The sequence below is a fragment of the Plectropomus leopardus genome, chromosome 10 (genome assembly GCF_008729295.1).
Source record: "Plectropomus leopardus isolate mb chromosome 10, YSFRI_Pleo_2.0, whole genome shotgun sequence".
Classification (NCBI taxonomy): domain Eukaryota; kingdom Metazoa; phylum Chordata; class Actinopteri; order Perciformes; family Serranidae; genus Plectropomus; species Plectropomus leopardus.
The window spans coordinates 9,496,168-9,518,146 of NC_056472.1; the positions used below are offsets into that span (position 1 = coordinate 9,496,168).

Below are 21,979 nucleotides of genomic sequence, written 5' to 3' on the forward strand. Positions count from 1 at the left end.
TCCAGCCGGTTTGATCCCTCCCACTCCTACACTTTTTTATGTCTCTTTATCTCACCCATACATCTCTCTCCCTCCTGACTGTTGTCTGCAGCGCCACACCCTGCTATCCTGCCTCTGTGTTACATTCTTCCCATTTATCAAGTCAAATCGAAATACTTGTACCTTTACCCATCCTCCTTTACATCAAACTCTCAGTTTCTCCATTTCTCTACCTTGATTCTGTCAAGAAAACAGCCATCCTGTGTGATAGTTTAATTGTTCCTCCCTATTGTCTCTTCTTTTGTTTTACCCTTCTGTCCAGAGATCTCTTTACCACAAACTGTTCCTGCTATGTTCCCCTTGCTGATACTGTACTACGAGCTCATTTCTGATATCGCATCTTTAAGCCAGTTTTAGCCATAACACAACAATCTGCTCCTCTCTGCTTATGGTCAATCCATCTTCTCCTCTCTCCCTCCCTCCCCTGACCCCACCCTCTCTCGCTCCCTCCATCCATCCATCTACCGCCCTTCTCTACTTAGTGCTACACATGAGCCAGTGGCGATGTAATGATTGGTTTAAACAGGTAGTCTGTATGCATGGAGGCTCACTAAACTATACTAATGTGCGCATTTGTGGGTTGCTCTGCTGTCCCGTGTGTGTGTGTCTGTGTGTGTGTGTGTGTGTGTGTGTGTGTGGTATGAGGCTGTGCTCCTTTTATCACATTATCAAGTACCAATATGACGAGTCTGTGCTTCATAGCCCAGTAAGCATTTGGTCTGCTAAGGTGCTTTGTCAGAGTTTAAATCAGAGTTTATGGCTTATGGGGACATAGTGTATGTCTGTGCTTTGAGTTATTTTGTCTCTCACAGAGTTTGTTGGTAAATGTGAAACTGAGGTTGACTGAACGTGGGTTTTGCATCCTTAGCAATCCATTTAGGTAAGTCTAATTTCTGTTCCTTTTATAACAGTATAGTAGTGCAAAGCATCCAATACATTAAGTGTAAACCAATGGGCTTTTACTGTGGACAAACATTTTGAATGGACACACTTACGTTTTTTTAAAAGCCACCACTGAAAATGCAAATTTTGCAGTACGTTTTAGTTTACAATATGTCACATGGAGAGCTTTTTGTTTGTTATTGACTACATTGCACATGCACTGTGTTTACCATGCTAGCAGTTAGTGTTAGCCAAAATGCCACATTTTTGGCTTCAGAAAGTGACCCCACAAACCACTGCGCGTCATGACAGGGTGGCTGAATCTATTATTTTTTAAAATCTATGTGTGAAACTAATGTTTAAACCCAATATTATCTCACACTGCGTCTGGCACTACCCTGGAAATGTACCTGAATGAGGGAGAGTGCTGAGGTCACAAACAGGGCAACTGTCTAACGATCCTGAATGCAACAAGTACTGTCCCACCGCTCCGAGACTGTGTGTCCGACAAGAGAGACAAGATTAGCCAAAAGATGGAGGGTTTTGAAGTACTCTTCAAAAGGTTACTGCTCTTTTGAGTTTTGCATTATTATAGCTGAGCATGCAAAATCTGCATGTTGTGTTTCAAAAGTGGGCAACGAAATCATTCCTAAATGTCCATTAGTGGAATGAATGTGAATTCTCGTTCAGTGCTTTGCTGTAGCGTTAATGTTTTTGCTCATTTGGAATAAATGAACTTTAGATGGAGAGCCATGTGTTGTTCACACCATCAGCAAGCAACCGACATGTATTCTTCATCAGGTCTGACCCTGAATGTCTGCCACCAACAGCTCAACGGCTTCATGACTCCGACACAGCAGCGTGAGAAATGAGCAGGAATACTATTTGCTTCCTATGTAGGCTAAAGGGCACTCTCTCCTCAGAGGACAATCAAGCAGGGGCCCAACACAAGTTGGCTACTATGTGTGCACATCCATGCCCAATTACTCCATTGCATTATCCATCTTCTGCCGTGGATGGTTGAGTTTTTGTACAGTGCTGTGTCACTACAATGGATGTCTGTGGGTTACGATTTAGTTTACGATTTGACATTCCAGACCACAACATATATCGAGAGTGAAAAAAAGAAGAAAAAAGGGATAAGTAAAAGGGACTGAGGCTCAGTCCACTTTTATGTTAGAAAACTGAGAGGAAGCTGTCTTGTGTTGAATCTGCTGGTAAAATAAATCAAGCTTGAGTTCACAGTTATATGCTCATTTGTGCGAACCACCGCCTACACACACCCACACACACGCAGTCACAAAGAGTGAGTGAGAAAGAGTCAACTAAGAAAAGACCTTTGATATTTAGCTTTCATCATTTGGGAAACATCTGCTGTACAAATCTAAAATAAGAAAAGTGCCGTTTCTTTCAGCCCAATACAACCAATCTTGATTTTGGCAATAATTTGATGTGTAATGCTTTCTGTACTGCGAGCCCAGAGGATCCATAAAATATACACCACTGGGTGAAATATTTGAAAATGAATGCTTGTCAGAATGCATACAGGACATGTCCTTAATATGCAAAAAGTGAGGCCCACTGTGCAGCAAACTAATCCAGACATCCTGCCACACTTGATGGTTGTCGGTTGCTGTTGTTTCTGTTTGCTGTTTAACAGTGTCACCCAGAGGTAAAAGAAAGTACAGCAAATGTTAACTTGCGTAAGACGTGGCTGTGAATCCCCCTCCTCCTCTGTTTAACTGATGAACACAGCAGAGGATCTATTTTCCTGCTTCAAAGGACTCAAAGAGAAAGATTGGACTTTGCAATGCCGTCCCACTGCAAGTGTTTCTGGAAGGGGAGGAAGAGGATTGTGATGAGTATGTGTTTGAGTGAGTGTGTGTATATGTCAAGAAGCAACCTCCGAAGCTGAAAAATGGCAAGTAAGAGCAGAGTACCCCAAGAAAGAGTCCTAAAACTTGAAGTACCTCTGGTTCCCTCGTCTCAAATTCAATGGGTTAATTGAATGGGACTTTGGTTGGATACCTTATGGTCTTTGGTTAACACAAGCTGAAGCGACTTTCAGATTTTGTTCTACAACATGAAATACGTCACCACTCTTGCAAGCTTTGGAGCTTTTAAGTGTCTTAAAACAGGCAATTGCTAACAAGTGGCTAAAAGGGACTACGGAATGTTATTACGCCGCATCACACCAAAAAGGCTCAATTTGGTGGTGACGTTAAGTTATACAACTGTAGTGTAGTTTGTTAATAGCCTAACATTGGCTTTTTACTTCTGCTGATTGCATTTAGGCTCCCGCCATAATCAAAATGGAAAAATCCCATAAGCTTTTAGACAAGGGAACCAGGGCAGAGCTAACTTTTGTGTCGGCCCACAGTAAAACATCATCCCCGGAGCGCTGTTTATAGCTGCAGCTGGAGCAGCTAGGTAACCCGTCCACCAGCTGCATGATTCGCCCACTAATGGTCCTCAATCTGCCCGCTTTGGTCCTTGGTCCAGAAGCTGAAGCCCTGTCACTGGCCAAAATGCTAAACTCAAGGACTTCAAAACATCAGACCAAAAAAGTGACGTGACAGTTGCCACGTCCACACAGTCCATGGTACATATCATGTCCATCACCTCTAAGCCTTCCACAGTGGTCAAGGATTTGTGCAGCTATCGATTAGAGTCATTATGCACGATCAGCTGTCAAGTCATGACACACAGACGCATGCGCTAATGCAAACATCAACACACACAACAGACTCTCAGATGCATCTACACACACGTACATATACATGCAACCACGCACGCGCGCAATCGTTATTCAGACTAGTAGTGGTACCATAAATCAACATGTAGATCTTTAACGCCACAGACTCAATCCATCATGAATGAATTGCACACACCCAAACTCACACACAGTTCCCCCAAGAGTACGCCCAATAAAATAACATTAAGTCCAAGTTTATTCCTTTCCACATTATTAAAACAGAGCAATTCAAACTCTGCCCAGGAATTGAGTCATCATTTGCAATACTAAGTTAGTCATGCATTCTGTTCTTCTTTTCAGAATCAGTCTTATTTAAACACTGTTTCTGTTTCTGTCAATGTCTAGTTAGTGCCGCATTGAAGTTAGAGCCTACTTGTCCAAGGAGACTTCAGCTCTGACTACACACATGCAGACAAAATCACATATTCAAGCACACAAACACAAAGTGTCAGAATAGAGATGTCCATCAGGGCCCTCTGTGTGTAGCCTCAGTGTATTAGTGCGATATTGGCTATTTCCTGTTTTGATGGCAAGTCATTTTACAGGCGGACAGAGACACAGATGGCTCGGCCACCTCTTGGTGATGGTCTGTGACTGAAGTGATTGCTGTGTGGTCTCTGTTAGTTTGCCTGCTTCTCTCTATTCCACTGCAACATCCCTCATTCCCTCTCCATCAGACTCCTTCCTCCGTGTCTCGCTTTCTACTCGTCTCTGTTGCTCTATCTCTTGGTGCATGAACAAAGAAAAAAAAAGGAAATATTTCCATAGTTATCTCATGTGGAGAACGTAGGGTCAGCGGTTAAAGCGAGTATGCCAAGCAGGAAGTGAAGGGAATAAGCCTTGCCTTGTTTTCAAGGTTCAAGGAGATGCAATTGTTCATAGATGAAAAAGAGCTGTCAGTCACAAAGGTTAAAATAACAACTTTAAAGAGCTTGTTGGCTATCTGAGACAGGGGATGAGACTGGAGAAGCTTTTCATTTTCTATAATGACACATCTCACAGGAGTAAGATGAAAACTAAGATACAAAAACTAATGAGGTTGTCCAACAGTTTTCTCTCAGAAAGATTTTCAGCAATTTTCTACTCTTGTAAAACTCTTGAGAGGAAGCAGGCCCCGCTTTGGAAAGTTCAACCTGGTTAAGTAAATATAGTAAATCACCCTTGTGCTCACACGGTCACTGGTGAGAACTGGGACAAGAAAAACAGTAAATGTTTCTTGTTTTAATAGGAGTGCCACACCTAGTGCATGTCTGCACATCGGCATATCCTTTTCCACTGAACAAAAGGAATTATTTACTCTGCCTCTGAAATAATACCTATAACAATGGTTGCAAAGGAAACCCTAATACTGATGAAAGTACCACAAACTTTTCAATCACTATATTTGGAGGTTGATGTACTGTATGTAGCTACAGTAGACTGTCAGTGGGTATATGTCACTGATCTAATCATCTGTCAATCGTTCATTATCACAAATGTGTATGTACATGCAAAAGACAAATTCCCATCAAAAGAGAAGCTCTCTACAGAGGCAAAGGTGCAAAAAAATAACTAAACTGAAGTTAATTAAAGATATCAATTTATGAATTAGGAGAAATAAAATGATCAAAGGGCCTTGACAGCTTGCCACCCGTCATTGATGTTAGTGTCTATTTAGTGTTTGGAATTAGCGCCTACACCTGTCAGCAATTAAAAAATCCTGAACCGTTGAAGGCCAATGTCCAATTTACAAATAGGTGAGTATAGGGCCTTTTTTTGGTTCAGATTCGAACTCAAGCCGCTGCCAGTGACTCATGGGACATAAGCTTTACTAGATGAAGAGGTTGTCCCATTATGCCGATTTCTTTTTCCCGTGGCATTGAAAATGGTATCTAATCAATAGTTTTCATGGTATTGTATGGAAGTTAAAACAAAAACAGAGAGAGGTCCACACACTTTTTGCTGCCCTTGCAGCTTTTATTGAGCTACTCACAAGTGACGTTTCAAGCAAAACAGCTCTTCTTCTGAAGAAGAGCTGTTTTTTTGTGTGGGTCCAGCACCTTTCTTAACGTTTTTTGGATATGCACATATTAATCAATTTTTCCTCGATTTTTATCAAAGTTAGAAATTCTAGTGTCATAGCAACACTAGTTTACACCTTGTTGCATTTTTCCAAGTGGCCAAGAAATCAGTAAATGTTTAAATACACAGTTATCACAGTTCACTCTGATTATTATTGCAAAGGTCATACAAAAAAATAAAAACATAGAAAAAATTGGAATAAGGACCTGATGGGTCATGGTAAGAAGCTGATCTGGAAGAAAACAGTTTACAGTGCCTTTTAATACACACATCATAAACCACTTTTTCAATGATCCAATCAAGGTGGCCCTGTGAGCACCTTACACATTTAGTTAGAAAGGAAGGAAGGAAGGGAGGAGGGTTGTGTTGTCTGCTGTGCTGTCTGTTGATAGCCTTGACAGAATGATGATTTAAAATATGACCGCTCCACTTCCTGAGCTTTGTGTCTCTCTGGTGTCACATTCTTTCCAGCCACCTTTGTCTGCGAGTGAGTTCCCTCCCTCTGTCTGTCTGCTGTTCGGCTTCACGCATTTCCGTTCTCTCTCACATCACACACACACGCACATCTACCAATCATCACAGACTGCCAGTATGATGATCATGTGTCATCCCTGAGCCAGCTTGGTTATTGATCACTAGATGTAATGATCAGGAGATGCAGATGATGGCGCCACCCTCATTGATTACCGGTGACAGTTAAAAAGCATGGCATAATTCCCATTGATCGTCTGTGACAAGGTTTAAAAAAATGGTGTCATCTACATTGATTAGCAATAAAAATATGTGGCAAAGATGTGTCATGGGTCCAGAGCAGCAGAGCCCTCTCACACACACTTCTATTCATCATTTGAATGTGTGTGGCACACGTGCAAACACTGAACGAGCTGAAGAGAAACCCACGTGTCGCAGCTTCAAAATGAAAAAGTATCAGTGTTGAAATGTACTGACATGCTGCGGATATCAACTTCTCGTCACTCCGTGTGGAAAAGGGTGAGCAGTGCGAAGGCTTTTCCCACTGGTGTCTCTGTGAAGTAGTGGAGCAGACAAATGAGAGGTTGAGTTCTCACAATAGTCTCAACACTTAGTGAAACAAAAACACGATTTCTTCTATTTAACCTCAAATGTCTGGAAATGAAACCCTAGCACCCACCTGGGGGATTCATAGAGAGTTTCTGAGAGTTCAGCCGTATTGTCTCACCCTCAAAATACATAGTTTAGCCTGAATAAACACATATTACTATCATTTTCTTTAGCTGCCTGTAATTAACTTTTCGACAAGGTTTCCACTGTTGAAACATTACAGGAAATGTCCAATAATCAAAATTTCTTTCAATAAAGCACATTTGGATTCAGTGAAAATCTACATTATCTTTTTTTTCCTCTTAACTTTTCCACTAGAATCCCCGTTTGCGGAGGCAGAGCGGTCACTGTCACGTGTCCCTTTGTTGACTGGTTCCATATTGATCGGACACTAAAATAGTCCCTGAAACTATCGCTTGAGGGTGCTAACAATATCACTGTAATGTCAACAAATGCACGTGTTGGGATGGAGCAGCATGATCCTAATGTTTACACAACAGCCCAGACTGTCATGACAGATAGGTTTAGGCAAAAGGGACATGGTAAGATGTAGAAAAAAAACAGGTAAACATCCACACGAGAAACACACTCCAACTCCTGCACGAAAGTTGTTTGTTTGTGGGACCCATCCACTTCCCCAGCTGCACTCATGCACTTTATATTACATGGTTACCAGCAGCGTTATTACCTGATGTTGTCCTGAGAGTCAGCGTTTCAGGCGCAAACAACTGGTTTCCTCCGGCCACTTTGTCAACTGACGCTGTCTGATTGCGTTGCATGTGGACACCCCCTCCACCAGCGTGAAATAACAACACCACAGCTTCTGTCGGACTGCATTATAATGTGTCCGTGCACATTGCGCGTGACTTTTGGGATCACCCTTGTACACTAAAAGCACTGACAGAGATGCGCTATTTGACAAGTTTGGAATGAGAACAGATTGATACATCAGATGTAGCTTGACCAAAAATGTAGGGTTGAAAGACAAAAATAAACAAATCGGGCTAAACTTTTGCCGCACTGCAATACAACAACACCAGTAACAAACTGTCAAATAAGCGTTACTTGTAGTGCTAGTTTGTATTGCAAATGACATATTGTGTTACCAGTTTTTGCTAAAAGTCACATAGTCTTGCTTTGATTTACCTTGCAGACTTATATAGAACAGTGGTTGTCAAAGAAAAAAATCAGGTACACACAGTTATGTCCACATAGTTTTATCGTGAACCCTGTTTTTTGTGTGTGAAAGACCTCAGTTTAAGTCATTAACATTTACTTTAACTGAATCCATTTTGTTTTGTGAATCGCTCTCCTGTACATTATTCCCCCCTCCTCTTTTTACTGTCTTCGAGCACCCCTCTCTTTGTTCCTCCTATCCATTCTTCACTCGCCTCTTCCTTGATGGGTAGGCTCGATTTCTTCCTCCTCTCTTCCCCACTTCCCCTATCGTTGTGATTTATACGTCCACGGTGCGTTTCTCCCCTGCTACCTTGATGAGTGCTCAACCACACATGCGCACACACAAATAGATGGATGAGCTGGTGATAGCTAAACCAGCCAGACTTCACTGTGAATTATAATCACCTTCAATCTGTGTCTCTGAATCCCTGCCCAGTTCTTATGTTCATGTGTGTGTGTGTGTGTGTGTGTGTCAGGAAGCTCTGCTCTGCCTCAACAAGTCATGTGTGATTATCTTTCATGACTGTAAGTGATGGAGCAGTGAATAGTTTGTTCCCCGTAGGGCTGTATATAGTGTGTGTGTGTGTGTGTGTGGCATTGTTCCTGCTTATTATTCTCTCGGTCCCCTGGTGTTTGACCCGTCTTTCTGTTCTGTCGAGGTTTCATGTGAGCTGGAATATAATTCTATTTCCATTGCTGTCCCATTGTCAATGAAAAAGTGCGTGTGTGTGTGTGTGTGTATGTTCGTATGTAACGGGAGGTCGTGCAGACATCAAGGAGGATACACTCTGGAAATATAAATCTCAGACAGAAAGAGGGAGCGGCGAGAGGATGCTTGAGGGGAATGTTTCTAAAGTTCTCCACGGAAACCAGCTCTTTGACACAAAACTCAAGCTATCGAGCAAAATTTAAGATAAGGAAATGCCTTTTTCTCTAAATAGACAAAATCCATTTAAAAAAAAAAAAAACATCAACGCAAAACCATCTGTCTAGAAAAGCTTGAGCTATCTGATATAGTAAAAGAAAAGCATTTTGAGGGCATCTTTAGAAAAAACATAGGCTTGTTACAGTGTGTCCACCAATGCCACTTGAAACTTCATTTCAGACAACACTGCCTTCAAAATCCAGTCCTTTTCAAGAAAACTGGGCAAAGTGGAGACCAAAGGATAGTACAATCTGCAAACTCAGCCTGTTCTCACTCCTAGAGCATCAACACTTCTGTCATGCCCCTCAGCATTCGATATCTTCCTCACAGGCACCCATTAGCCTGCTTATTAGACAAATTTGGCTTTCAAATAACTCCACCGTCTTCTGAAAACATAATTGACACTCAAAGCAACTGACATTAAATAAAAAGCGAGATAGTCCCCATCTTTTGCACGCTCCACTCTCTCATTTACAATGGAGACGCGCGGCAGGTGCACTTACAAGCCACGCTCATAAGCCACACCAATGCTGTTGCAGAGTTCCACTTTTGAAACACAGCAGTGCGCACCTCATGTCATGTGACAAGGAACAACCAGTCACAGCTGGCAGATAGCTCTCCTTTTCCCCATAAATGTCAGGAGAAGTTCATTATTTTCATGCAGGGATAACCTCAGCTTTACATCTCTCCTAAGGACTATTTTTTAGGCCCAATATAAACTTAAAAAACAGCTGGAAGAAGATCAGCTCTGCGCTTTGATACAGTGCTATATATGGTTGCTTAGCAACCTCAGACAAAACCTGCCTCCGCACTCATCAAAGTTGGCACAGGGTGGACACAAGAGTAGCACCTAGTGGCCGACCTTGCGTTTTCCAGGTGATAAAAGATGCAGCCCCCTAGTGTGGCAGGATGGTTCAAACAAAACATGACGTTCAGCTGAGAGATTATGGCTGCATTCAGCCCCAATAAAATGTGGCAAAATGTTTATTTAAACATAATCAGTGGTGCCGTTAAACACCATGTTTCGGCGCCCGCGTTACCAAGTTAGAGCTGCCACACTGGCTACATGAGCTATGCTGGTCAGGTATGTGTCAGCTGCTTATCAGCCACGGCACATCTAGAGAAACGAAGGCTCGCCAATTTACGTTGCGTGCCATGTGCGTTTTTCAGCAGAAACAGATAATGAAAGTGGTGTTTTGATAATTATATTGACTCTTTACCACCCTTTACTTCAGTTTAAAAGTATCTCTCTGTCACAGAGGTGAGGAAATAAAAAGATGTCTGTTTTACTCTTACTTTTCTGCTCCTGTTTCAAAATAAAAGTCCTCTTACAACGTTTCTGTAAACAGAATTTCATCAGTTGCTGATGCACGGCATTTTATTGTGAAATACGTGCAGGGCCATGTTGTTGACAATGCAGGAGCTTGCACAACTTCATACACAAGTGGAATTTTGTGCTTTAGAAATGTGGAAATACAGTACTCATAGCAGCAGGCAGCCCTGCAGAAGCGTCACTACCACAATGCTGTCAGTGTCAACACCTCAAGCATGAGATGCGCTGCAGTTTGGCAAAGTTGCCGCAGGCCCACTGTCTTTTAAATGCCACAGGGTTGAATTCAATTCAAATGGGCTTCTTTGGTCTGGAAAACTTACAAATCACATGCCAAGCAAAATAAAAACAAAAAAATTCTAGAGATCTACCAGAATTGGGTTTGTATGCATGTTGCTGCTGACTGACACCTCTAACACACCTGCCTCAAAGCCCGTTAAATACTATTTCAAAGAAACGTGGCTTATGTAACAAACTTACTTATTACCTTTTTTTTAACCCCAAAACATTATGTTTTCTCTAAACATTGGGAAGTAGTTTGTTACCCAAACAGAGATGCATCTGTTTCACCACATGAATGGCATTTTAGCTGTGCATAGCTAATGGAGGCCCTGTACCTCACAAAGCGTCAATACTTAATACTAACAAATACTAACCTCCGAATGAGTTTGCATAATCCTGTTTACACAGATCTAACTTAACAATCAAAGCTAAGCCTTCTGTCTGTATTTTAATGGTACTATTTTATATGTAAGGATACGCAAGGTCAACACGGGTAGCGATAGGACAGGAAGAAGTCTGTGGGTAGGTGGGATTACGCGGGAGAAGTAGTTCGTGTACGGTCCAGTTAGTCTCAGTCCATTGTTATGTTATGTTTTGACTCATGTCAATAAAGTCAACAAAGACAGATACCGCGTCCTGACGATATTTCTACGTAACACTACACTGTCTTCCCTGTCATCACATCATGACATTGCGTTATTTTACCTGTGGTGCAAATGTGGTTTGTCACTGTAGTTACGCCGTTTTTTCCCGTAATGGCCGCGCGAGATTGCCGTGTCCATTTCCTGTATACATCACCCTAAAATAAAACAAATAATAGTTACAGAATCAATTCTTTTTTTACAACAGAAAGTTAAGTTTCAGTCTTTCATGTTATTACTTCATTACATTATGTTACCTTACCTTATATACGGTGCAAACGTCGTATTTCACTGAAACTAGGGCGGAAATTAATTGGGGATTTCCCCACTGACGGCAGCGGAGGATTGTTAATAGCATAATCCTGTATTTAAAGCTGTGGTTTACGTCTTCCGTTTCATTACGTTGTACGCAAGTAATGATGCCATTACGCCACGATACCTGCGGTGCAAAAATGCATGGTGGTGCCAAGGCATGGATCCACCATACACCTTTGTACTCTGCTCATAAAAATGAGCATATCTAAAATAATAATAATAGTAAGAAAAATAATATAATAATAATAATAATAATAATAATAATAATAATAATAATAATAATAATAATAATGATAATAATAATAACAATAACAACAATAATAATGATAATAATAATAACAATAACAACAATAATAATAATAATAATAATAATAATAATAATAATAATAATAATAATAATAATAATAATAATTATAATAATAATAATAATATTATTATTATTATTATTATTATTATAATTATTATTATTATTATTATTATTAAATGTTCACAACTAAAAATGTTGTGGATCAATATGTCTTTATTTTATTTTAGTAAAGTCAGTTTACTATTTTTGTGTTTTTATGACACAACTTAAATACTTTAATAAATTATTATGGTCTATTGTTTTATATTACCTTTTAGCTTAGGTTGTACAGATTTTAGGGATATAAAGCATTTGAAGATATTCCAAGAAATGACATCACAATCAGCAAAAATACCAATGTAGGATCTGGCAGACAATTTCTAATGCAAAGTTCAAAGGGTTAGGAATCAGTGCAGTGCAAGAAGGAATGTCAATGGCAAAATATAAAACTGATTTTCTTCATGGTCATTGGCTGACACAGATGTGATTCGTCTCAATGTCATGTGTCTGTAAAGTGTTTTTTTTTTTTTTCTAGATGCATTTTTTTCCTTGCATTTGTCCTAATTTATTACTGCAGTAAACACTGCACTCAGAGGGATGTCTTTGATGTTTAAAATTTACATTTTTTATGGAAATCTTGTAAAAACTGATGAAGAATAAACCTCAAAGCGCCTCCAACTTATTATCCATATATGCAATGCTTGTGTACATCCTCATTAAGGTGCATTATCATCAAGTCATGAGGCATGTAGATGATGACAGAGAACGGCCTTTGTCTTGCCAAACTGTTCACTCATAACAAGTCTAAATTCTGATTTGATCATATGGTCAGTTAAAGGCAGAATAAAGTATAAAATATATTATTCTATAAGTACAACAATTTAATCAGTGTGTAATTATGACTGTAGCTTTCTGGATGTGGGCAGTGCACCAAGGCAAAAAAAGGGTTGGAATAAGATGTGATGACAAAACAAAAAGATTTTCATACATGTAATGCATTATGAAAAGCCCTCAACCATGACACAGTTAAAAAAAGAATGAAGTTGTTAAGTGTGTCTAGACATCAGAAGCCTGCATGGATGAGAAAATGCATAAAACGGGCTGACACTGCCCCCTGTTGCAGCATACAAGAACAACCTCATGATCATGTCACAATAAAAACAGTTCTGGTTTTCTTGTCTGTGCCCTCTCATAAAAAAAGGATAATGTGGAATAGTGTGGAATATGCAAAGAAGACCTCAGGTTTTGAAAATCAACTTTATTACTTATATATGTGATTAATGAACATTAGTAGTATAATATGGGTAAATTCCTGTCAAAAAAAACATGGTACAACCTTGATGATTGAGCTTTTTATTGTCTTATACCAAAACCCCTGTGGTGAAAGACACGGCCATGCTCCATATGATCACAGCGCCCCCAGCATTAGGGAGGGTACCGCTGTTGAAGGTCTTGTCGTGAACATATGTGACGATGGAGAGAGCTCCTGTGTAGGCCTCCTCGCAGGCCGGCTGGATCTGCTCCTCTGGAAGCAAATGGCTGAACTCACCTGGAGGACCATTAAAGCAACAATTGTCACCAAGTGAATGCCAGTGCCTTATGTTTGACTGGTGACTAGGCAGAGTGCATGTTACTGAGCTTACCTGTGTCTCTCAGCTCAAAGGTATAAGAGAATGGGATGCCACTGAGACGAGCCCAGTCGCGGCTTGAGCCTGAGTTTGGATCTGGAGGGTCAACAAAAGGCGATATGAATTTTAATTTGTCATGGCTATTTGTTTCACTGTATACTTTTTTTTTTTTTCATTTTAGGCTGCTGGGGATAAGAGCATCACAGTGACTCGTCAGAGCGCAGATCAGATCGTGTGTAAACTCCAGCTATTCAGAAAATGAATTAGTTTGGAGTGTGAGCGTTTGAGTCTTACAGAGGATTTGTGGAGATGTTCCTACAGTGTAGTCCATCCCATGTACCTTCTTCATCTCTGCTGCTGCTGCCTCACCCACTGATACCTGCACAGTTCACAAAAAGTTTAAAAATACAAATTGTTTTGTAAACACAGTAGTCATACTCTTTTTTAAAAGACAATCTTATTTTACAATTAAATTTGCCAATTAACTAATGTGCATTGAAAAGTACTCTACAACAGTCTGGTTTTATTTTTTTTTTGTTATCTGTTTTGGTCATTAAAAGAAATGCACAAAAGACAGAATCAATAATAGAATTTGGTATGTATCTGCAACTGTATATACATGTATAAGGTGATTCATGTGTAAGGACATTCATTGTCCATTTCATGAAAAAGACAAATATACAAGTTTTGAAGGAGTACATTAATTTGAGGAGCAAAACATTTGCAGAGAACAAGCTTTCTCAAGTTAAAAAGCAGCACACAGAGGCCTCCAGTTATTTTTTAAATACTTTTGTGAGGGGGTGGGGTGGGGGGGGGGGGGGGGGCAGTGATTGTCCTATAAACCTTTAGCTGACATTTACTAAAAGCTGTGTATGTTTTATAAAGGTTTAACTGCTTATGTCTCTGTTATACAAATCACACACACTCACCAGTTCATTGTAGTTTGGTGCAGAGATCTCAGGGTGGCCATATGGCAGCAGTATAAGCTGCCCAGCAGAGTGGATTGTGAGGAAACACAGAGTCTGGTTAAACATCCTACCTAAATACAAACAGAATGAACATGTGATTAACACCAGGATAAAGTAACAATGCTAACTTAGCATTGCTAAAAGATAGAACTCCTAAGTGCATGTAAACTAAAAGCAAAGCATTTATTTAAAAGCAGTTATTTAAACGTGTGTGTGTATACATATATATATATAATATATATATCTTTTGTGTTGCACTTCTGTGGGCTCTAATAGCATTATTTCATCTTTCTTTTTGCAGATACATAATAAAAATGACAAATGTATTGAATCTTGATTCAGCTTCATGAACATACCCGTGTAGTAGTAATAATAATAATAATAAAATTATTATTATTATTATTATTACTAGCATTGCTAAAAGATAGAACTCCTAAGTGCATTGTTTTTAATTTGTTGTTGTTGATATTAATGTAATTTAAAGAATGGACAGGTTGTTACCAACAAAGTCCATCACAGCTTTAGCCTCTGGCTCTGACCCTGCAGACTTCCCACAGTAGGTGTTCGAACAGCTGTCGAATGACACACCAACCGCTGAGAAAAGAAACAAGATCAAGTACATCAACTCAAACCCTGTAATTATTTATGGCTGTTTTCACTAAATTACAGTCGAGTTTATGTTTAAAGCATGTTGTCTTATGTCAAAAGCAATTAGAAAACATGAATTAATACAGCAAGCTTGTGAAAACGAACTCTTCAAGTGTCAGAGGGCTTGAGCTGTTACATATGGACTGGCGCTATAATATTTCAGTTTACTGTACGACCTTACAGTTTCACAGATTCATTTAGATTTCATGTCAGTAGTAATTGACTTGATTTCAACTTGATTTGGGAGCGGTAAATGGTTGACACATTCTTAAATAACGCAGCCTGACATGATAACATACAGCACCAACATTAGGATATATGCAGCTACATTTTGGCTCACCAAAGTTGTTTTTTTTTGTTATTTAAACTTTTTCAAAATGACTTTGATGATAAGTTTCTGTTTGTCAAAAAAATCACACATCCAGTGGAAAAGCGGTTCAGTCTATGTGTTGTTTCCACTGCATTCTGCCTGTTTGCAAGGTTTATGACTTTTTTTTTATAAGACCAATAGAAGTCGTGCAAGTCAGAAATGTTTTATTCCAACACATGGGGGCTTTGAGCGTCTACTAGCTTGAGGCAAATTAAGGCTAATTTGTCACACTGATTCTTGAAAGGATGCAACTCACTTCCCCAGTTGGCATTGAAATTCCTGTTGAGGTCAACACCATAACAGCTGCTGCCAGGAGGAGGCGTTGAACGAGACTTTCTCCACAGACGAGTCTACACGGAAACAACACGCAGACACAGAGGTCAGGCAGATTATTAGTTAGACTGTGCAAGGTTAAAGAAATTATAAAGTCATTCTGTTTCAGTATAGTCTCATCTTTGAAAAAAAGTTATCATAATTCCATCACTAAGTATGATCGTATTGTTAAACAATGGGCCCCTGGGCGCAAATATATATCAGTGTTGGGTCCATCCATATCACTAAGAAAACACAAGTCACTCAGCCACAATACTGATGCTGTTTTAAATCAAACAACTAAATTAAATGAACTGGGATATGATTCAGAATAAAAAAAACTAAGCACTCACACTGTCATTGGCCCAGGTGAACATGTATCCATCCACGTTGATCACAGGGGTCACATAGATGTCAAGGTTCTGCAGCATCTGCTCCAGCTTCTTGTTGGTTTTATAAGAGTGCACGATCTAGGGATGTCAAACACTCACATGTCAGAGTTTACATGCTGGGGTGAATATGTGCATCAATGAATTTATGTCTGAGTGTACCGACCTCTTTGACAAACCACTGACAGAAGGCAGGAGCAATCCACTCCCGAGCATGGATACCACAGTCCACCCATATAACCCTCTTTTCTTTGCCATCTGGGTTTTCTAGTCCCAACTTTGAGACAAAAAAATATGAGTTGCATTGGGTGAAAATAAACACAGTTGCAATTTTCATTCTGTCCTGTATGTTTTATTGCAAGGAATGTATTCTGTTTTATAGGAGCATTGTATGTATCAGTGGTTCTTGTGCACATGTTTAATTTGCAGGCAGCCAATCACTGGAATCAGTTCACCTGTGTTATCTCTGTCACAAATAGTGAGCAATATATCTAATAATCTCCCCACAGCTAATATTCTTGTCACATTTTACTTCTTTTTTCCCCAGACAGTACTTGCAAAGATGTCCATTGCCTTTTTCTCATGTCTTTAAAAGAAATCAAACCAATTTTGTCAGATTCCATACGTGTAAATGCTTGTAAAAGGCATCTGAATGCACCACAACAAAAGTGATGTTGAGGTTCTAAAGGGTTAAAACATCCTATTCTTTAGAAGTGACAGGTAGGTAAAATGAAGGTAAATGAAATGCGTTGAATACCTTCAGTAGTGTGATATTTCTTCCTTCAAAAGTGTGTCCATAGACAGCAGAGGAGACCAGCTCTGGGTTCCCTCGCTCCACATCCCCCATCCATCTGTATATCTGCATTGCGGTTTAATCAGTGTGATAATTAATTCTTATAATCACATTTACAGTTTTCTTTGGGCAAGGTCCACTTGTAATCTACAAAGACTAAAGTGCAACTCAAAGGGGTTGTGAATGGGAGACCTATGAGGCATGTAAGAAAAGAAAAAAAAATCAGATCTAAATGGCACAACTGAAAACATGTTTTGTCAGTGTAATCTTTAAATTCCCATTGTTTTGTTATTCCTGATAAAGGTGGAAAAAGTTTTTTCCAGGTAGAAAAAGAAAAGTTTTGCCAGAATCAATTTCTAAGTTTTTGTTGTTGCAATACTCAATCTGGCCACAGGAGGCTGAAGTGCACCACTAACTCATGCTCTAAATAGGACTAAAGGCATTCATGTTTTCTTGCAGGTGAGTCTGAATTTTTCCATGTGCTTTTTATGCAACACACAAGACCAAGAAGAGAAAACACACCTCCACACCCCTTTTGGAAGGTTTTTAATCTGCAGACTGGTAAATGATAATACAAAAAAATCAGATTGGCAACACTTTCCACCTGTTTTCACAGACTAAAAAAAATATATAGAAAAATGATTTTGGCAAAAAGTGTTTTTTTCCATCCTGCAAAACTTTTCCCCCCAACTTCATCCTACTATAACTACAGTAGAGACAGAGCACTTATTGTATTTTTTGGAATCTCTAACTTATATAATTGTAATATAAAACTAAAGAAAATACAACTTGGAAGCATTTATGCAGTAAATACAATTTTACCTCATCCATGGGGTGATATTTAGTGTAGTCATAACTCCGGGTTGATTCCAAACACTCCACTAAACTGTGAATAAAAAAATAGAAAATAAGAACATACATGCTGATATTATTTATTTTTCTTTTAAAGTGGATTTTTGAGTTGGAACTGGGCATGAAACACTTTATAATAACATTACAAATTACATATAAAGGTGTGGCCCCAATAATTCAACATTAAAAATGATGTATGCAATAAATGTAAAAGAAACATTTACAAGAAAAGTTGATCAAAATTCAGGATGGTGTCACTTTTGTTGCATAAATGCCTCACTTTATGCAATTTACACTTCAACATAAAGTTAATTTGTTCAGTCAAACAAACAACCACTGTGCTAACATCAACATAACACTGTAGCTCACCTGTTAGAAGTCTCTAAAACACTGCTTAAAATCAGCAGGAACAAACCGAGTATCCAAAGTGTCTTTTTCTCCATTTGCTCGTTCTCAGTTTACTGCTCCTCACACTGCTGTCAGCTGCAGTAGCTTTGGTAATTTTTTTATCTGCCAAATGACCTTAGATCTCAAATCATGTTAACAAAAGAGCATTTCCCTTTTTTTATAAGCAGACACAGAGGTTAATAAATGTTGGCTATAAGGGATTATGAGTAAGAAATTTATAAATGAGTTATGTATTAACGTTTATGAAGTGTCATATGAAGTGTCACTAAAGTTATATAACAAGGTAGTACACCTACTAATCTTCTTTATGTACTGTGACCTTAACCAAGCACTCATAATGCATCACCATAAATACTTAACAGATAAACTTAACAGAACTGATAACAAAGCAGGCAGCGCATGATATTCCAGATCTAAACTACAGGTTGTGCAGTGAGCCTGTGTTTTGCAGCGATAGAGCTAGAAAGCTATGTCTCTCCCACTGCATTCTGCACCATCAGGAGTTGCTGAATAAATGTGCCATTCATCCCTGTCTCTTCTGTGTGTGTGTGTATATGTGTGTGTTGTTGTTGTTGTCTCCTGTTTGGACTCACGTGGATAATGTAATTGACAGATGGCTCTCATTCAGGCCAGGCTAGGCACAGGGGAAAGGGAGACACAAGATATTGCCAAGTTTTTCAGTCTTTAACATTTGCAAATGAGGACATTTCAGGTTGGAAATATTCAACTTTTCCTGAAGATTCATCATTATTTTGGGATTTTATCAGGGAGGATCTTTTTTTATTGTTAGGAACTTTTGGAAAAAGCCAATGGGTGCCAAGTTTACCATCTGCTGCTGTCAGTATCTGAAACACAACAGGGAAGAGAGGAAAGCTATTTTACGGTGAGACAAACACCTGACATGACAACTGCCTCTAATCCTGCTTTTAACTTTTTATTTTTTCTTTCTTTCCTCAAGTATGCGCACCACCAAAGCTTCCAGACAGCCAGTGCTATCCAGTGAGTCCAGTGACAGTGACATAGAAGAGGAGAGCCTTTTTGGGCCAGGGCCTTCAAAAAGGAGGCTACAGAACAGCCATCCAAGCCAGAAGAACACCGTGGATCTGTGGATTAATGCAAGCGGACCCTGTGAGCCTCCCATTAGAAGAGGATCGGACAGAGAGCTACAGGCTTTTATCAACATGAGAGACCAGGCTGACAAGGCTACAGAGGTGAGAGGAAGTTTGTTGTCGCATACGAGATGTATAGAGCACAAGAGATCATGACAGAGGGAATGAACACTCATACACGCAGCAGCATATGTGTTCATATCCTATGACTTAATACCAAAAAAAAACAAAACAAAGAAACAGAATCAAAAACAGCATTTATTTAATTTTTAAAAGCTTACAAATTCCTAAAAATGTATTTTTTTTTAATTTTAGTTTAGTTTTGTAAGTACTCAATAATGTATCAGTTTGTTTGCAGCAATTAAATATTATTATAATTATTAATTTTTATTTCATTTAAGTACCAAGTTTCAGTTTTTTGCTTAGTTTTAGTTAGCTATCATTGCTCTGTACACATACTCTGCATAACCGTAAATGCATATAAAATAATAATAAAATGCTGAAAATACAAAAATAGTTCACGATTTTACACTTGAAAGTCATTTTTATATCAGTTTGATTGATTTAATTTAAAATGAGCCAATATAAATTCACAACATGATTTTCTACAGAAATGCATAGAACTTAAAACAGAAGTTTAAAATAATTCTACTGATGATCTACTGAATGGGTTATAGTGAATCATTAAATCCATTTTACAATACTTTCGTGTAAAGCTTTCCTTGATCAGTTTTACTTAGTTACAAGTGATGTGGCAAATTACCAAGCAGAGACCATACTGTACTTTCTCACAGGGAGATGCTTTTGGTAATTCTTCACGTGTACTAACACAGGATGTAGAGTGCTACAATAATTCAGTAATTCAGCCTTATCTGCAGCTCTCTAATGTAATTATTTAAAAAGGGGAGAGGACATAGACAGGTAGCTCTCAAAGAAGCCTTTGACTCAAATCAGTAAATGCAATTGACCTAAATTCCAAAATAACTTTGCATTAAAAATATCAAATTAGGATAAATTGGTGTTTCCAGAATCATGAGGGAAGGTAAGCCAGAACAAAGTTTACTACACAGCACACACACACACACATACACACACGCACACACCTACACTGAACACACAGACAGGACATGCTACTTTATTCACTTACCCGATCAGTGACTCACACACAGACAGGACATGCTACTTTATTCACTTACCCGATCAGTGACTCATACCATAACTCACTGTAGGTTGTTCATTAGAGTGTTGGAGTGGATTAGACGTACAGCAACTTTTCATGTGTGTGTGTGAGTCTGCTGGATAACGCTGTCTTTGAAGGATGATCTCTGCAGCATATTAAATACCTTCTTCCTCCATTTCTCAGCAGAGGGGACACATTGAAACCATCTCTCAGAGGCTTTTTTTCCCCTTAAAATGTCTGGATTTCTGTGAATCTCTGAGTGACTGCAATCTCTAGAGAGTTTGAGTTTGGTGAACATGTGATGACCAGTCTTCGTGCTGAGAATAGCAGGCTGCAGGACACAGTGGGCACATTGTGTTAATAAATGAAATTCCTTAATGGAGATGTGGGCCAACAGCCTGGCTAGCCTTTCAAAGAGAATATTCATTTCAAAAAATGACTGTTCTAAGGCTAAAATCCACACTATGTTTACATTTTAAAATGCACAACTATTGCTTTACTTATACATATCATCCTCATTACTCTGGAATATTTGAACACATAAAATGGAGACTTTTTAAAATGCTGCTGACCACAATTAGTTTGAAAACTTTGGCAGAGAGAGACTTTTGAAAATGATGACCTGGACATCCACATAGGCTTCCTGATTTCTGAAACTGTGCTAAAATGCATGCGTGCACAGTCTTTTTAACAGACATAACTTAAAAAGACTAACTGTAAGATATACTTATGTGTGTGTGTGTGTGTGTGTGTGTGTGTGTGTGTGTGTGTTTGCTATAAAGGAATGGGAGAAGTTAAATTATGACATCCACACTTTACGCTATGCCAGACGAGAAATCAGATCTCGATGGAGGAAAATCCTGCTGCAGCTAGGTGAGACCCTCCAATATTATTGTTTTTTAAATTAAAGTTGTCTTCCAGTCAAATCCAATCTGCTATATTTTGTTGTCAGTGTGTGATCTCCCCTTTATATCTCTGCAGGTTATCAGTGTGAGGTGGACGCCTTGCTGTGTGTGAACAGACAGAGCCGGTTTAGTCGAGATCAGGAGCATCTTAACAAAGCGACTGACCTGTTGAAACAGCTGCTTGACCACACCTCTCTGTTTCCCCCAGAAACTGAACACCACAACAAATACCTCTGTGTCATGGTACACACACAATACACACACACACACACACACACCTTTGTGGAAGTGAGTAGTGGCAAAATGTCCTCACTTTTCAAAAATGTCCTCGCTGTGATGCTAAAATGACATGGTCCTCACTATGTGCAGGAACAAGTAGACACACACACATATCCCCCTGCATGTAATGCTTTTGCAAAATGCACAACAGTACCTTCATGAAAAGAAGTGGCAGCACAAGTTTTATAAGGCTAGAGTTTTGCTTACAATATTGTAGTTATGTCATATGAAAATAACAGTATGCTTTCACATATCCTGATCTCCAGGGTCTTCCCCCTCCCTTTTCCCTGTTGTTCCATCGTC

At 39.2% G+C, this 21,979-nt stretch overlaps 2 protein-coding genes across 2 annotated transcripts in view; one reads left to right on the plus strand and one right to left on the minus strand.

The window, feature by feature from the left end:
* Positions 1-13,196: 13,196 nt before the first annotated feature.
* LOC121948690 (carboxypeptidase O-like) lies at positions 13,197-18,238 on the minus strand. The gene is made up of 11 exons (XM_042494091.1): positions 18,165-18,238; positions 17,766-17,829; positions 16,908-17,009; positions 16,317-16,427; positions 16,115-16,231; positions 15,706-15,799; positions 14,933-15,025; positions 14,393-14,502; positions 13,758-13,842; positions 13,479-13,559; positions 13,197-13,384 (listed from the first exon to the last, which is right to left on the minus strand). The coding sequence occupies exons 1-11, from the start codon at positions 18,236-18,238 to the stop codon at positions 13,197-13,199; spliced, it is 1,119 nt and encodes a 372-aa protein (XP_042350025.1).
* A 924-nt stretch (positions 18,239-19,162) lies between these two features.
* Positions 19,163-21,979, plus strand: part of LOC121949094 (melanoregulin-like) — a 3,518-nt gene continuing 701 nt past the window's right edge. The window contains exons 1-3 of the mRNA XM_042494694.1: positions 19,163-19,414; positions 21,275-21,365; positions 21,474-21,640. Of these exons, the coding sequence (XP_042350628.1) occupies positions 19,163-19,414; positions 21,275-21,365; positions 21,474-21,640 (510 nt within the window). The remainder of the gene's footprint in view (positions 19,415-21,274; positions 21,366-21,473; positions 21,641-21,979) is intronic.

Bases quoted from the DNA above. Each gene is read 5' to 3' on its own strand.
- LOC121948690 (XM_042494091.1), bottom strand. From the start codon at position 18,238: ATGGAGAAAAAGACACTTTGGATACTCGGTTTGTTCCTGCTGATTTTA. The intron at 15,800-16,114 runs GTGAGTGCTTAG...GTTTCCGTGTAG, and splicing joins TCACCTGGGCCAATGACAGT to ACTCGTCTGTGGAGAAAGTC. The intron at 13,560-13,757 runs GTAAGACTCAAA...TTGACCCTCCAG, and splicing joins AACATCTCCACAAATCCTCT to ATCCAAACTCAGGCTCAAGC.